Source organism: Hippocampus zosterae, chromosome 1 (assembly GCF_025434085.1).
Source record: "Hippocampus zosterae strain Florida chromosome 1, ASM2543408v3, whole genome shotgun sequence".
Lineage (NCBI taxonomy): Eukaryota > Metazoa > Chordata > Actinopteri > Syngnathiformes > Syngnathidae > Hippocampus > Hippocampus zosterae.
In genome coordinates, this window is record NC_067451.1 from 21,608,630 (window position 1) to 21,624,950 (window position 16,321).

The following is a 16,321-nucleotide window of genomic DNA, read 5'->3' on the forward strand; positions in this document are numbered from 1 at the left end:
ACATAAACTTACATTTATTTGACTTTGTGGATTAGAATATTGTGAATTGATAGCATATATTTTGGAGCTGTCAAAAAATAAACGTCAAGAAAATAGGTTGAGAAAAATGAACGATTTATTTTCAATGTTTATTCATTGCCTTTGACGGGTATTCGACTCTGATAATATAGCCGCCACGGTGGAACGGCGGTGAGCCGGTTTGTGACACCCCGTGCTGGCCTCTGTATGTGCGGAACTGTCGTAAAAATATTCTCAATCGTCGCACTGCTTTCCGGCCGTCGCAAAGTAAGCGCGCAAGTACCTAAATTTGACGTTTTGTGGACTATGTTGTTGCCTCTTCGCGTTTTAAATACCACATCTGCTACAGTGAGTGGAAAGTAAGGGTTTGAAGTACTGAGGAAACGCAAGGAACGACGACCAACGAAGATGTTTAAAAAGTACGTACCTATATTTATACCGCTGCTAACGTTAACGACCTAGCTAATGTTTGGGTAGGTCTTGTTGAATGTCGGTCTTAAACATTGTCGTTGCCTTCCTATTATATTTGGAAAAATGACGTTTTGATGAAGTTACAAGAGTCTTGTAGGATAATCGATATTATATGTTACTATCCACGATTGCTGTATTCGTGTCTTGTTCTCATTTATTACTGAAACTATTTTTGTAATCCCCCATTTTAGATTTGACGAGAAGGAGAACGTATCAAACTGTATACAGTTAAAGACATCCGTCATCAAAGGGATAAAGAGTCAGCTATTGGACCAGTTCCCTGACATCGAGTCATGGCTCAATCACATCATGCCAAAGAAAGACCCTGTCAAAATAGTGCGATGGTACTATTTTTCTCATTTACAACCATTTAAACTCTGAGCACTGAATCTAAAAACTCCTCTCTGTTATTCACCTTTCAGTCATGAACACATTGAAATCTTGACCGTGAACGGAGAGTTGCTCTTCTTCAGACAGCGGGAAGGCCCCTTTTATCCCACCCTCAGACTGTTGCATAAATGTAAGACTTTTATTTACATACTTTTATATGTTTGTAAACAATTGGGGAGAAAACCTCAAAGCACTGATGGAAAGTTTTATCTCACTGCCCTTTTCAGAGCATGCTATAACACGTAACCAGTAGCTGGCACATCTTTATTTCCTGCTAAGAAACGGATAACATGAATGTAATCAGTTTGACCAAAAAGGAGGAAGGCAATCACAGAGTAAATCGAACATATCCAAAAATATGGTGCTGCATTACACGTTACACAAGGAGCAATGTTGCGAACTTGAGGTGGCTTGAGGTACTGTATGTGCGTACAAACCAACAGTATTTTGCAGAGGTCACATTGCCTCACCTGTGTAACTTGATGTTAGAGGAGAGTGAGAGCTGTAAGAGTGCAGTGTTAACGCTTTGACAACAGAGAAACTTACTGAGCTGTACAATTTGAAAGTTCATTTTATGATGTTAGACCATTGAGCATTTAAAATGTGAAATTAAGGACTTTTTTTGGGAGGAAGCAACTTTACACAATATTCACATCTTTTTTGTTTTACAAAAAGAGAGAGAAAATAACTCTAAAATAGTCTCTTGTAAAGTTTGTTTGTTATCGGGGGAAATAAAACAAATCCCAGGAGGATCAAAAATCACAAAATACCTTGCCAAAGTATTAGCCCCTCTTGTATTTTTGGACATTTTTCCATATTTAAGTGCTTCAAACAGAACATTTTTTTTGTTTTTTGTGTAAAGAATCAACATTATAGGACAGGGTTGAGAGGTGGAATTAACTTTTTTTTTTTTTTTTTTTTACAAATAAACTGACGACAATGCTTATCAGCGTGGTGCAAATAAGGAAGGGAATATTGTTTAGTGGCCTACGTTGGCAATGTACCAAAAAAACACGACAGGAAGAAAAGGAGAAAAAGAAAGTGATTGGATTTGAAACTATGAGCAACTAAATAAAAATTTATGATGCTACAACGGCAACCTATTGAGTGTTTCTGCTCTGCCTCCGAAGGCTGTGTGTGCTCACTGAGGGATACAAAAATCGCAAAATTTCCATCCATCCATCATCTACCGCTTATCCGGGGCCGGGTCGCGGGGGCAACAGCTTTAGCAGGGAAGCCCAGACTTTCCTCTCCCTAGCTACTTCGTCCAGCTCTCCCCGGGGGATCCCGCGTCTTTCCCAGGCAAGCTGGGTGACATAGTCTCTCCAGCGTGTCCTGGGTCTTCCTCGGGGTCTCCTCCCGGTGGGGCATGACCGGAACACCTCACCGGGGAGGCGCTCAGGAGGCATCCGAATCAGATGCCCAAGCCACCTCATCTGGCTCCTCTCGATGTGGAGGAGAAGCGGCTCGACTCGGAGCCCCTCCTGGATGACTGAGCTTCTCACCTTATCTGTAAGGGAGAGCCCGGACACCCTGCGGAGAAAACTCATTTCAGCCGCTTGTATCCGGGATCTCGTTATTTCGGTCATGACCCATAGCTCGTGACCATAGGTGAGGGTTGGGACGTAGATCGACCGGTAAATTGAGAGCTTCGCCCTTTGGCTCAGCTCCTTCTTCACCACGACAGACCGATACAAGGTCCGCATCACAGCAGGCGCTGCACCGATCCGCCTGTCGATCTCCCGCTCCCTCCGACCCCCACTCGTGAACAAGACCCCAAGATACTTGAACTCCTCCACTTGGGGCAAGATTTCCTCCCCGACCCGGAGGGGTCCCTCCACCCTTTTCCGACTGAGGACCATGGTTTCAGATTTGTAGGTGCTGATTTTCATCCCAACCGCTTCACACTCGGCTGCGAAACGCTCCAGTGAGAGTTGGAGAGCCCTGTTTGAAGGAGCCAACAGCACCACATCATCTGCATATAGCAGGGATGCAATACTGAGGCCCCCAAAACGGACCCCCTCAACACTTCGGCTGCGCCTAGAAATTCTGTCCATAAAGGTTATGAACAGAATCGGCGACAAAGGGCAGCCTTGGCGGAGTCCTACCCCCACTGCAAACGATTCCGACTTACTGCCGGCAATGCGAACCAAACTCTGACATCGGTGGTATAGTGACCGAACAGCCCGTATCAGGGGGTTCGGTACCCCATACCCTCGAAGCACCCCCCATAGCACTCCCCGAGGGACACGGTCAAACGCCTTCTCCAAGTCCACAAAACACATGTAGACTGGTTGGGCGAATTCCCACATACCCTCGAGGACCCTGCTAAGGGTGTAGAGCTGGTCCACTGTTCCACGGCCGGGACGAAAACCACACTGCTCCTCCTCAATCTGAGGCTCGACTTCCCGACGGACCGTCCTCACCAGCACCCCTGAATAGACCTTACCAGGGAGGCTGAGGAGTGTGATCCCTCTGTAGTTGGAACACACCCTCCAGTCCCCCTTTTTAAAAAGAGGGACTACCACCCCGGTCTGCCAATCCAGAGGCACTCTCCCTGTTGACCACGCAATGTTGCAGAGGCGTGTCAACCAGGACAGCCCCACAACATCCAGAGCCTTGAGGAACTCCGGGCGGATCTCATCCACCCCTGGGGCCTTGCCACCGAGGAGCGCAAAATTTCCTTGTCCTCAAAATATGTGTATGGATGGTTTAAAGCCGCCGTACATATGCGCACTTTTCCTGTCAACATTTTTTTGAGAGGATTAATTACTTAACACAGGACATTGTATACGAATCTTTCAAGCCCTGTTTTGTGCGTACACTGCGGTGATAAGTCCGGCCACTTTAACACGTGTGCACTTTTTCTCAGTTTTTTTTTCAATAGGTTACATATTTTGCACAAGATGTTGTGTACGCATCTTTCAGAGACACCATTTTGTGCATATGTAACGTTGATCAGTGAGACCCAAGGTGCCATAATACTTTTCATAAAACATTTTAGGTTGTGCTATGCCTCATGGCTAGTCAACCTGGCTGTGGCAGGCAGTGGTTATTGAGCGTGGGCAAGCGAGCCCTTCATTTGAATGGCTATTTTGGGTGAAGATGAGAATCCATTCAGAGCTGTTCGTTTTGTTTTTTTTTTGCCAATTTGGTATGCAAATTGGCCATGCTGTTGTATGTGTCACATGTGTGCTGCAGGAGTCTGAATAATATGGCAAGCCTTTTAAACCTGGATTCAATGCGAGTTGGTGTTAAAATATTTACTAGGCCGCCCAAAATGTGAACATCTCATGAGTTGTTGACTTGTACTGTGGTAGCTGAAAAAGTCCTGAACAATAATTTCATGTAAAGCGTGAGAACCCTGATAATGTAGTAAATTCATTTCTGGTGACATCAAGTCTTCTTATTTCCTCACAGATCCATTCATTCTTCCTCACCAGCAAGTAGACAAAGGTGCCATCAAATTTGTCCTAAGTGGTGCCAACATAATGTGTCCTGGACTGACGTCACCAGGTGCCAAACTCTACCCAGCTGATTCGGACACAGTAGTTGTATCCTTCTTATCTGTTGTTGGTTTGCATGACGTACGCTGCCAAAGTTTTCAGCACCTGACAAGTTACATTAATATTTTGCTACAAGAGCTGACGTAGTGGCTGCGAGAATTTTTTTACTCAACAGCACCAGGTGCATTTTAAGGGAGGAGGTTTTTATTTGTACATATACTGTTGTCACAACACCAAATTTAGAACTTCGATGGTATGACTGCATAAAATAATTTTGCAGCGATACTGCAGCAAAAAAACTAAAACATCAGAAGTGGTGGGATGTTATGTTCTATTGACTTTTTGCTGTGTCGGTACTGATTTAGACTACCGGTATTGTTTATTGAGCCTTGATTAAAACCTTTTAGACTGTGCTGCTACAGTAGCTGCAAATGCCAATTCATCAAATATATGCCTGCCTACCAAACCTTATTTTCAGTCACGCTCTGATTGATTGATGGCCAGTCTTCAACAGCCAAACAAAAATGACATCACTTTTTCTTTGTATTTTTAATGCCTCAGTGATAAGCAACTCAAAACACAGAAAACAAAAATAGCTTCTATGATGAAATAAAATAATTAAAATGTTACTTTTGGAAATCCGTGCCACAACTGGTGGGCCACAAGCATCTTGGTGGGCAGGCACGGAGAGACATTCAACACAGCCAGCTTTCTGTCTGGATTGAATTGTTTTCAACTGTTAAAGTGTCAACCAAGATAGCATTTAGCTGCCAACACAACCACCGTTGGTCACCAGACTGACTGGCGAAGTGTAAACCTTTTTGGACGAGGACCAACGCTTCTCTTGTCTGCTTGAAGCAAAGTGAAGTCACTCTCTCCCACACACTGGGCGCGTGTTTCTGTCAGTTGTTAGTGAAATGGGTGTCTCTCGGTACTTCATGTTCTCCGACTGTACACTGTGTAGCAGTATTGATATAAAAATAGTGCCGAGATGAAAAAGGAAGGAAAATAGTTCTGTAATGATCACTAAGTGAGTTGTACAAGTTAGTGTTGTCCTGTTGATAGCCTGTTAAGAAAATACGGTGTTTGGCTACACTCTGGCCTTGTTATTTTGCCTCCTGACACCATACACGTAACTCGGTTAGGAATGATCGAAGGGATGGGCAAAAACCCCTTTTCACCCTTGCTTTGTCTGTTCTTTAAAAAAAAAAAAAAACTTCTCATACTCCATCTCAAAAATGGGCTTCTGTCCCAGCGATGGAATGCTCATCTCCGGTGTTTGTTTCTGTTTGTTTAAAGTTGTGTACTCTTTGTTTCAGGTGTCACTTTTTTAGAGTAAACCTCAAATGGGAGCAGTAGCTTAATGTGTATTCCATTTCCAGAGTTGCTTCAAGTGTTGTCCCACAGGGATTTCACCATAGTTATGCGCGGCCGGAGCCTGAATGAAATATGCTGCAGCCTATACCAGTGCACTTGTCCGGCTTTTGTTCTTTCCACAAGCAAATACGAAGCAAGCACACTTATCTTCTTTTTGCAGAACTGTTCGCCCTTCTGCCAAACTGCACACAAGTACCAGGAGTGAAAACGTCTACTACAGTATTTTGTTTTGATGGAGACTTCAATTTTACTTGACAAGTTGTCACATTGTTTCTTCCAAAGAAGTACAAATATGCCTCCCTCCTTAAAAAAGTCCAATCAGTCAAAGGTGTACCTTTAAAAAAATCACATGTGAAGTGACCTTATTTTTTGCAGCATATGTTGTCCTTAACAAGAAGTTGTAGGCCATTATGGCAGAGGGTAAACAGCATGCACTGTGCGTTGGCGTCATGAAGCTGTCTGCAGAGAGCATGTAAGATTAAAACTGCATTTGTCGGTGTTGTAGACTGAGTCACAACAATCATTTGTCTTTTTGTACAGAGAAAAAGTCAACAAGGGCATTGGCATCGAGAATGTTCACTATCTGAACGACGGACTGTGGCACATGAAGACGTATAAATAACAGAAGAAACACCCAACCTCCCTGCCAAAATGTATCTGTAGTGCTCCTGAAGCAGATGTTTACGCTGACTTATGGCTTTGTACCAATTCACCACCGATGTGCACGAATTAAAAGAAACTTATCTCAGTTTGAATGAATGCTTGTCTCTTTGTTCAAACTGCACCTGGTTAATGTCAAACAGGATGTTTGCACAATGACTGAGGCGTGATCCAACCCTGCCAACAAGCCCAATGATTTGTCAACTGCATGAACATGTTCCCGAAGACCCTGTAAAAGTGAATTGAGTAATTTGTTCCTAAATACTTTGTACTTTTAAAGGTAAATGCTGAAAATGTGCCAAGACTGAGAACTTGTGAGTACTGAACTGTGTGTAGTTCTAGAACTAGTGTGTTTGTCACCACGTCATTTTTTTTTCTTTTGAGTCATTCCTATTTGACAGGATTGTTAACAAAATTTACATTGTTTATTTGGACTTTAAGCTTAATTTCAGCTCGGAAGTAACACAACATGAAACCCTTAATTCAGGGATGGTAAAATGGCCACCGTAGTGCTTACAAAATGAACCGTCTTAATCATTAACAGGACATAGCACCTATTTCCAGTTATTTTTCATTTTAATCACATTTGTCAAGTGCAAGTAGTTATTAATGGATCATTCAACATACACTCTCCCAAATTCAGGCTTGAATTGGTGCAGTGAACCTTCAAGCTTTCACTTGTTGGGCCATTACATTTTTTTGCAATGGAGTAAAACACACATGATCAAACAAACATAGGTTGAATATATAAATATTTTTTTCAAAATGCATGGCCGACTGGATCAAATGCCATCGGTTCCTCACTCCTGCTCCCGAAGCCGTTTTTTTTCCCCCCAACGTACGCATCTTTAAATTGTAAAATTAGAGCAGACATGAAAAGGGATTTGCAAGGTGTCTGGATTTAGTGTGCTCATGTAATGCAGCGGGCGGCCCGGTAGTCTAGTGGTTAGCACGTCGGCTTCACAGTGCAGAGGTACCGGGTTCGATTCCAGCTCCGGCCTCCCTGTGTGGAGTTTGCATGTTCTCCCCGGGCCTGCATGGGTTTTCTCCGGGTGCTCCGGTTTCCTCCTACATTCCAAAAACATGCGTGGCAGGCTGATTGAACACTCTAAATTGTCCCTAGGTGTGAGTGCGAGTGCGAATGGTTGTTCGTTTCTGTGTGCCCTGCGATTGGCTGGCAACCGATTCAGGGTGTCCCCCCGCCTACTGCCCGAAGACAGCTGGGATAGGCTCCAACACCCCCCGCGACCCTAGTGAGGATCAAGCGGCTCGGAAGATGAATGAATGAATGAATGTAATGCAGCTTCAGGACAGCACAAAGACAGAATAGGATTTAAAAAAAAATAAAAGAAGCTATTGGATGTTTCCGGGAACCAATTTCACATTAACACAGTTCCCAGCTTTGCCTTCAAAGAACAGTTAGTGAGCAATGGACATTCTTGTTTTTTCTTAATCGACGCCCAAGGAAGCATTTCCGCCAGTGAGGATCCCGATGGAAAACATCTTCACACTCAAGCAGCTCGTACAAAAAGGCCTGGCGCAGCCTGTGATCCTAGTCATTATCCGAACCTTCTGGCGGGTCAAAAATGAGCAAGTCGTGAAAATCGTGGCCATATGGACGAAGCCGGTAGACGCCATACATCATCACCTGCATCTGGTTGGGGGTCATGCCGTTGAATGTGACGGCAAAGTCGGAGCAGCAGCCCTCGACCACATTTTTGGGGTTGTTTTTCATACTTTCCTTGATCAGAGCATCGAGGCTCTTCCCGTTGAACAGGCCCATGCCGCGCGTGTCCTCGCCGTTCTCAGCGAACACGCCTGTGTACTTGAGACACATGGCCAGCTGTTTGTCTTCGCTAACCTTCCACAGGCGGTTCACTCGTATGGGACACTTGTTCTTGTCGTCCAGCACGCGCACAAACCTTTTCAGAGCCTCGTAGCTGAGGACGATGCCGCTCTCGTACGTGACATACTCCAGCTCCCCGGACTTCCAGGCGTTGCCCATGTAGAAGGGCTCACTGGGATCCTTGGTGAGCAGCAGGTACTTGAGGTTTTCGATGATGGCAAAGGTCATGGGCTGTGCCACGAAGAACCAGCGCAGGTCCCCGGCGTTCTCGTAAGCATGCTTTAGAGCTTTACACAACCTCGCCCAACCATCTCTTTCCTGCAGGTCAACTGCCTCGAGGGCCTTGGATGACTCTGAGGTGTAAAACACGGCCTTGTCGCAGTGTTTGCTCCAGGTGCCCACGGCAGCAGCCCAGTAGACCAGAATCTTTGGCTGGACCATGATGACGCAATAGACGCGGACTTGATCTTTTAACTCCTGCGTCTGCGATTCCGAGAGCTGCTTCAGGTTATCGTTACTCTGCGCCTGGACATGGTGGTGTTGGTGAAGGTCCTCCGAGACAGATTTGGCATTTGGGCTGAAACTCCCTAGGAGCGAGAGCAACAGGTAGAAGACTCCTCCTAGGGCCACCCCCTTGACGAAAGAGCCTCCTTCAGACCACATCTTGAAAGGACTGTGAATGAAGAACAAGAAAACTCAGAGGGCTTATTGTAATTTCACATATTGTTCATTTAACAGGTTAAGTTGGTCCAAGCGGCAAATCAAATCATGTGACATCGCTGTGACAGGTGGACCATTTCGTAGGTTTGCTTAGTGTACAGTAATCCCCTGCATCTTTGAGGTTCACTGTTAATAAAGTCAGCGTTTTTCTGCTGAACCTATCCCAAGCTATTCACTACAAAACCTCATCCAGTAAAGCTGAACACCAAACCAGTGAATAATTCACCCACCCCAAAGAATTTGTAATTGCCTTAAATGCCACAAGATAGCAGCAAAGCACAGAAATCTGAGACTAGGATTCCGTAACATCCCAAACAGAACGTCGGTAGTTGAAGACTCAACGCAATGCATTTCATATTTACACAGTCATGCACAGTCATGCGCCCCCTCCGTGAGTCGTCACCTTACCGTGGTGGAGGGGTTTGTGTGTCCCAATGATCCTAGAAGCTAAGTTGTCTGGGGCTTTATGCCCCTGGCAGGGTCACCCATGGCAAACAGGTTCGAGGTGAGGGGCCAGACAAAGCACGGCTCAAAGACCCCAATGATGATTGCAATAAATGGATCTAGGTTTCCCTTGCCTGGACGCGGGTCACCGGGGCCCCCCTCTGGAGCCAGGCCTGGAGGTGGGGCTCGTTGGCAAGCGCCTGGTGGCCGGGCCTACACCCATGGGGCCCGGCCGGGCACAGCCCGAAGAGGCAACGTGGGTCCCCCTTCCCATGGGCTCACCACCCATGAGAGGGGCCAAAGGGGTCGGGTGCAATGTGAGTTGGACGGCAGCCAAAGTCGGGGACCCTGGCGGTCCGATCCTCGGCTGCAGAAGCTAGCTCTTGGGACATGGAATGTCACCTCTCTGGCAGGGAAGGAGCCCGAGCTGGTGTGTGAGGCAGAGAATTTCCGACTGGATATAGTCGGACTTGCCTCCACAAACAGCCTTGGTTCTGGTACCAGTTCTCTCGAGAGTGGTTGGACTCCCTTCCACTCTGGAGTTGCTCACGGTGAGAGGCGCTGAGCAGGTGTGGGCATACTCATTGCCCCCCGGCTCAGTGCCTGTACATTGGGGTTCACACTGGTAGACGAGAGGGTTGCCTCCCTCCGCCTTCGGGTGGGTGGACGGGTCCTGACTGTTGTTTGTGCATATGCACCAAACAGCAGCTCAGCATACCCACCCTTTTTGGAGTCCTTGGAGGGTGTGCTGGAGAGTACTCCTGCTGGGGACTCCATTGTTCTGCTGGGGGACTTCAATGCTCACGTGGGCAATGACAGTGAGACCTGGAGGGGCGTGATTGGGAGGAACGGCCCCCCCCGATCAGAACCCGAGTGGTGTTTTGTTATTGGACTACTGAGCTTGTCACGGATTGTCCATAACGGACACCTTGTTCAAACATAAGGGTGTCCATATGTGCACTTGGCACCAGGACACCCTAGGCCGCAGTTCGATGATCGACTTTGAGGTTGTTCTTTTTTTCCAAGATGGCGCCCGAGTAGGCAGCTTTCGGCAAGTGCTCTTCAAGAGCCTTGCTTTTTTGTTCTTTTTTGCTGTTTTTGTCTTTTGTTTTGTCACATGTTGTTTGTTGTTTCATTGTGTGGACCTGATATGGACTGTTTTCAGCGCTTTTTGGCCACGACATTCGTCAAAGGAGCAGTATCTGTGCTTGGTGGTTGCGCCTTCTCGGCAGCACGCCTGTACCAGCACAGATTTTGATTGGGAGGAATGTCGGCGCCATTGACTGTCGGTGCTGGACAGACCTGGGGCGCTTGTGTTTTTTGCACCAGTAATGGGCAGCATTTTTCACAACCCCGATTTGTTCAGTGGCTATGTCAGCGCTGTTGGACAGTTGGCGTTGGTGCAGCTAGATGGATGGCCGCTGAAGTTGAGGATGAGGAGAGAGGAGCGTTGGCGAAGAGCGCCGATGCGTATTTGGAACCGTGAGTCGCCGCTTGGAATTGAAATGGATTTCCATGGGACAGGAGAAGTGAACCAATCTCTTTTTTCGTCAATGGATGCTACAGCTTCTTGTTGACTTTGAAACTTAGCTTGTAGCTGACGTGTGCACATTTTGAGCATGACGTCTCTGATCCACTGGTTAAAGGACACTTTGATTCTCTCCTCTTTCATCTCAAACCGCTTCAAACAACAAAGCGTGTGACGGAAAAGTGGTTAGGACTGGACGACTGTCCATGTTTTATGTTATGTGTTGTGTTTATTATTTTACCTTATGTTAACTGTTTTGTAAAGCGCTTTGTTACAGCTGCCGCTGTTGTGAAAGCGCTATATAAATCAGCATGTATTGTATTGTATTGTATTGTATTGTATTGTTGTATCATCGGATTTGCGGCCACATGTTCTGGACACTCGGGTGAAGAGAGGGGCGGAGATGTCAACTGATCACCACCTGGTGGTGATTAGGCTCCGATGGTGGGGGAAGATGCCGGTCCGTCCTGGCAGACCCAAACGTATAGTGAGGGTTTGTTGGGAGCGTCTGGCGGAATCCCCTGTCAGAAGGAGTTTCAACTCCCACCTCCGAGCTTTTCCCATTGTCCGGGGGGTGGCGGGGGACATTGAGCCCGAGTGGACCATGTTCCGTGCCTCTATTGCTGAGGCGGCCAATCTGAGTTGTGGCCATAAGGTGGTTGGTGCCTGTCGTGGCGGCAACCCCCGTACTCGCTGGTGGACACCAGCAGTAAGGGATGCCGTCAAGCTGAAGGAGTCCTATTGACCCTTTATGGCCTGTGGGACCCCAGAGGCAGCTGACGGGTATCGACTGACCAAGCGGACCGCGGCTTCGGTGGTCGCCGAGGCAAAAACCCGAGCGTGGGAAGAGTTCGGTGAGGCCATGGAAGCCGACTTCCGGACGGCTTTGAGGAAATCCTGGTCCACCATCCGACGTCTCAGGAGGGTGAAGCAGTGCACCACTAACACTGTATACAGTGGGGATGGGGCGCTGCTGACTTCGACTCGGGACGTTGTGAACCGGTGGGCAGAGTACTTCAAAGACCTCCTCAACTCCACCAACACGCCTTCCTTGGAGGAAGCAGAGCCTGGGGACTCTGAGGTGGGCTGTCCTATCTCTGTGGTTGAAGTCACCGATGTGGTTAAAAAGCTCCTCGGTGGCAAGGCCCCAGGGGTGGATGAGATCCGCCCGGAGTTCCTCAAGGCTCTGGATGTTGTGGGGATGTCCTGGTTGACACGCCTCTGCAACATCGCGTGGTCAACAGGGAGAGTGCCTCTGGATTGGCAGACCGGGGTGGTAGTCCGTCTTTTTAAAAAAGGGGGACCGGAGGGTGTGTTCCAACTATAGAGGGATCACACTCCTCAGCCTCCCTGGTAAGGTCTATTCAGGGGTGCTGGAGAGGAGGGTCCGTCAGGAAGTCGAGCCTCAGATTGAGGAGGAGCAGTGTGGTTTTCGTCCCGGCCGTGGAACAGTGGACCAGCTCTACACCCTTAGCAGGGTCCTTGAGGGTATGTGGGAATTCGCCCAACCAGTCTACATGTGTTTTGTGGACTTGGAGAAGGCGTTTGACCGTGTCCCTCGGGGAGTTCTGTGGGGGGTGCTTCGTGGGTATGGGGTACCGAACCCCCTGATACGGGCTGTTCGGTCACTATACCACCGATGTCAGAGTTTGGTTCGCATTGCCGGCAGTAAGTCGGAATCGTTTCCAGTGGGGGTAGGACTCCGGCAAGGCTGCACTTTGTCGCCGGTTCTGTTCCTAACCTTTATGGACAGAATTTCGAGGCGCAGCCGAAGCGTTGAGGGGGTCCGTTTTGGTGGCCTCAGTATTGCATCCCTGCTATATGCAGATGATGTGGTGCTGTTGGCTCCTTCAAACAGGGCTCTCCAACTCTCACTGGAGCGTTTCGCAGCCGAGTGTGAAGCGGTTGGGATGAAAATCAGCACCTCCAAATCTGAAACCATGGTCCTCAGTCGGAAAAGGGTGGAGTGCCCCCTCCGGGTCAGGGAGGAGATCTTACCCCAAGTGGAAGAGTTCAAGTATCTTGGGGTCTTGTTCACGAGTGGGGGTAGGAGGGAGCGGGAGATCGACAGGCGGATCGGTGCAGCGTCTGCTGTGATGCGGACCTTGTATCGGTCGTGGTGAAGAAGGAGCTGAGCCAAAGGGCGAAGCTCTCAATTTACCGGTCGATCTACGTCCCAACCCTCACCTATGGTCACGAGCTATGGGTCATGACCGAAATAACGAGATCCCGGATACAAGCGGCTGAAATGAGTTTTCTCCGCAGGGTGTCCGGGCTCTCCCTTACAGATAAGGTGAGAAGCTCAGTCATCCGGGAGGGGCTCAGAGTCGAGCCGCTTCTCCTCCACATCGAGAGGAGCCAGATGAGGTGGCTTGGGCATCTGATTCGGATGCCTCCTGAGCGCCTCCCCGGTGAGGTGTTCCGGTCATGTCCCACCGGGAGGAGACCCAGAGGAAGACCCAGGACACGCTGGAGATACTATGTCACCCAGCTTGCCTGGGAACGATTCGGGATCCCCGGGGAGAGCTGGAAGAATTAGCTAGGGAGAGGGAAGTCTGGGCTTCCCTGCTAAAGCTGTTGCCCCCGCGACCCGGCCCCGGATAAGCGTTAGATGATGGATGGATGGATGGATGGATGGATGGATGGATGGATGGATGGATGGACAGTCATGCACCCATGTTACATAATTACATTCAGTAGTTGTATGGTACGAGTACCTGAAAGAATCACTGCCTAATAACTGTCCAGTCGTATTTTACTTAAGTACAAAACTTTTGCATTAGGTACAATTTATATGTAACTAGAATGTGCAATATACTGTATTAACTGAATCATTTTTATTACCATATTTTCCACACTATAGGGCGAACCAAAGTCTTCCATTTTCTGAAAAGCTCGCCAAGTGCCTTAAAATCCGGTGCGTCTTGTGTATTGGTCATTAGGGTAATAAAACAGTTTCTCCCTCAATATTGACAGTTCCTCAGTATCCCCCCCCCCCCCCCCCCCTCAGGTTAAGAGTCTGGGTGTCATCCTCGACAGCATGCTCACCTTCCAGTCACATAACACTATCACCCGCAAAAATTATTTTTATTTTTTATGAACGTTTGAAAACAATCCGCGATGCACCAAAGCCGAGGCATCACTGTAGTTTGCATTGCCACATTTATATTAATGTAGTTTTTCTCCCTTACTTATTCCTTATTGGAAGCAATCAAATCAAAATGTTCCCATACAGGGGAGGATCGCCTTTTTCACGCAGGTTCCATCGCAAGCAACGGACAAGCCGTGAAAAAAGATTGCACTAGTTGCACTGTTGCGCACAGATGTAACGAGTCCAGGAGCCAGAAATCCACAAAATGTGAGATAACAGGCGATCGCCATTGCGTTTTGCAACCCATTTATACCGTAGTCCGTACTATGTTTGCAATGCGTCGGAAAACTCACAAAGCGTTCACGTGAGTCGGCCGGTGAGGCTTCACACCTCATCATTTCCGGGTGTTATATTAAGATATTTTGTGATGTTTTCTTTAATCAATGTATATCTTCTCAGTGAAAAACTCTTGAACCTGCTTTGAGATGACTTGGTAACTTGCTTGCCTAAGCAACTTCAGAGATGGACTCTGGAGCCTGCTTTGACGACTTCATAGTCTGCTTTGCTTGAATTGTCGAAACTTGATTGTGATCAATGCTGCTTTGACGACTTCAGAGATAAACTATTGAGCCTGCTTTGACGACTTAATAGTCTGCTTTGCTTGAATTGTCAAAACTTGATTTTGATCAATGCCACTTGGTTACACAACAAACAGTGTGGCGTAGGGAGGGATGAGAATGGCCACTCACCCCTCCCGATGCACACACTTTAGAGGATAAAAGGAGGGGAGCGATGCTCCTCAGCAGAGTGCTGTGGGTTAGCGTACGAACGCCCAGCTCGTATTGAAGCTCACTCTGCTGAGGGTGTTGGCTCTCCATCCTAATGGCATACGGTAAGAGTATATCATCTTTAGCTTCATACAACTTGTTTGAACTGTGTTATCATTTCTGTGTGGGACCAATAAAGTGCCTATTGTTGGTAGCCAGAAGTGTCTTGTCGTTATTTCTGAGTGCCTATCTCCGACGATCCTTTATAAAACTTGATATTCATTCAAATTGAGTATCAGAAGTGTTTCAAAACACCGGGTTTTGGCGAAATGAAGCGCGCCTCGATAAAAGCTCCGTGGAAACGCCGATCCCATTACTCGACACAAGCTTCGGAGCCTCGACTCATATCTTCCAATCACTATCATTTTGTGCTTATTTATCTCATGTCTTGTTAAAGATATTGTAATGTTGATTGTTGTTTAAAATGTGGTTTCGTTTTCGCGGTGTTCCACGATTCAACGTTTTTTGGACATCAGTACGAGGTGCCCATTACAGGCGCAAAAAAATCACAAGCGCCCCAGAGCTGTCCAGCAATGACAGTCAAATGGCATCGACATTCCTCCCTACACAAAGTGACAAAACAAACACAAAAACAACAACAAAAAGCAAGGCTCATGAGAGTACTTGCCGACGGCTGCCTATTCGGGCGTCAATCTTGCACTTCATAAAGCAGATTTTATATCATGAAAAAGCTGCTACACAACCACTGTCACGCCAAGATACATTTAAGTATGGACGTAGACGTTCACTGGAGTCAGACACTGTCAATGTTACAATTAGCCACCGTTAATGTTTACGTTTGAAGAAATGTCATTATAATGATTCTATAACTTCCCGTAAACCGGGAAGCTAACAGCTAGCAGAATATTATCATAAACCATTTGGCTGACTTACGATCAGTCGTCCAGCGAGGGTGACAACGCAGCTTTTCCTGGCGCTATTCTGTTCAGGCAGTCTATCAACTCTCACTTGTCCAGTTTGGCGAGATTAACAACAAGAGAAAGGAATGTTGCGCTCACTTAGCGATTTATATGGACAGCTCAAATTTTACCTTGACTCTCGGGTCACGTGTGCTGTTTTTTTTTTATTTAATAACTTTATTGAGAACTATACACAAACAATACAGAACGTAAGGAAACGCACGCTTGGAAACGCTCGCTTGCTTAATGCTCTAAACGTTTGTAATGTGTATGTATTGGTAGCACGTTCGTTTTGTTTTCTGTTTGCTGAGAATTGTATTCTGACTTGTTCAATGAAGAAAAAAAAACGCTTGCTTAATGCTGCATTCCAGAAAGGTGGGAAATCGGAATTATCCCACTTGGAATGTTTCAGTTCATACCTCTCAGTGTTCGAGGCAAATGTAAACAAAAAAAAAAAACAGTAAAACATGTTTATAATGCCCTTAATTTATATAAATACAGGTATATCTCATCTTCAAAGCAT

The 16,321-nt window shown here is 46.9% G+C and overlaps 2 protein-coding genes and 1 long non-coding RNA gene across 3 annotated transcripts; 2 read left to right on the top strand and 1 right to left on the bottom strand.

Moving 5' to 3' along the window:
- Positions 1 to 255: 255 nt before the first annotated feature.
- On the top strand, positions 256 to 6,521 carry mcts1 (MCTS1 re-initiation and release factor). Its single transcript, XM_052081422.1, has 6 exons — positions 256 to 437; positions 681 to 833; positions 912 to 1,009; positions 4,300 to 4,433; positions 6,167 to 6,234; positions 6,303 to 6,521. Exons 1-6 carry the CDS (start codon positions 427 to 429, stop codon positions 6,382 to 6,384), a joined length of 546 nt encoding a protein of 181 aa, XP_051937382.1. The 5' UTR covers positions 256 to 426; the 3' UTR covers positions 6,385 to 6,521.
- A 336-nt stretch (positions 6,522 to 6,857) lies between these two features.
- Positions 6,858 to 7,774, top strand: LOC127611142 (uncharacterized). The gene is made up of 2 exons (XR_007965241.1): positions 6,858 to 7,356; positions 7,737 to 7,774. It is a non-coding gene; the product is annotated as an uncharacterized LOC127611142 (long non-coding RNA).
- c1galt1c1 (C1GALT1-specific chaperone 1) lies at positions 7,257 to 15,970 on the bottom strand. Its single transcript, XM_052081247.1, has 2 exons — positions 15,773 to 15,970; positions 7,257 to 8,941 (listed from the first exon to the last, which is right to left on the bottom strand). Exon 2 carries the CDS (start codon positions 8,929 to 8,931, stop codon positions 7,975 to 7,977), a length of 957 nt encoding a protein of 318 aa, XP_051937207.1. The 5' UTR covers positions 8,932 to 8,941; positions 15,773 to 15,970; the 3' UTR covers positions 7,257 to 7,974.
- Positions 15,971 to 16,321: the final 351 nt, after the last annotated feature.